At 51.2% G+C, this 297-nt stretch overlaps 1 protein-coding gene across 1 annotated transcript in view; it reads left to right on the forward strand.

The window, feature by feature from the left end:
* LOC119589311 overlaps positions 1-297 on the forward strand; it is a gene marked incomplete in the record, with an annotated part of 61,041 nt that overhangs the window by 49,149 nt on the left and 11,595 nt on the right. The window contains 1 exon segment of the mRNA XM_037937933.1: positions 102-284. Within this exon segment, the coding sequence (XP_037793861.1) occupies positions 102-284 (183 nt within the window).

A 297-nucleotide genomic window follows, 5' to 3' on the forward strand; every position in this document is an offset into this window, starting at 1 on the left:
TCAACAGTACCCCTTTAAGACTTTTAAAAGAATAAATCAAACTAACCGCTCCACCCAGCAAAACGTGACCCTCAACCAACTTTTGTGAATGACAACGACAGGTGACTCAGCTCGCCGGCGGGGATGACGGTGCCTTCCAGACTAATACGTACTTCACGACCTACACCTACTACAACACGCTCTTGGCTGGCAACCGACCCTTCGTCATCACTAGCAAGCAGACGGTGCAGAACGTCGTGACTGTTCCTCTGCCGGACACCGGGTCTTTCATTGAGAGGACGGAGGTGTGTGGTTAAG

This window comes from Penaeus monodon, chromosome 25 (assembly GCF_015228065.2).
Source record: "Penaeus monodon isolate SGIC_2016 chromosome 25, NSTDA_Pmon_1, whole genome shotgun sequence".
Lineage (NCBI taxonomy): Eukaryota > Metazoa > Arthropoda > Malacostraca > Decapoda > Penaeidae > Penaeus > Penaeus monodon.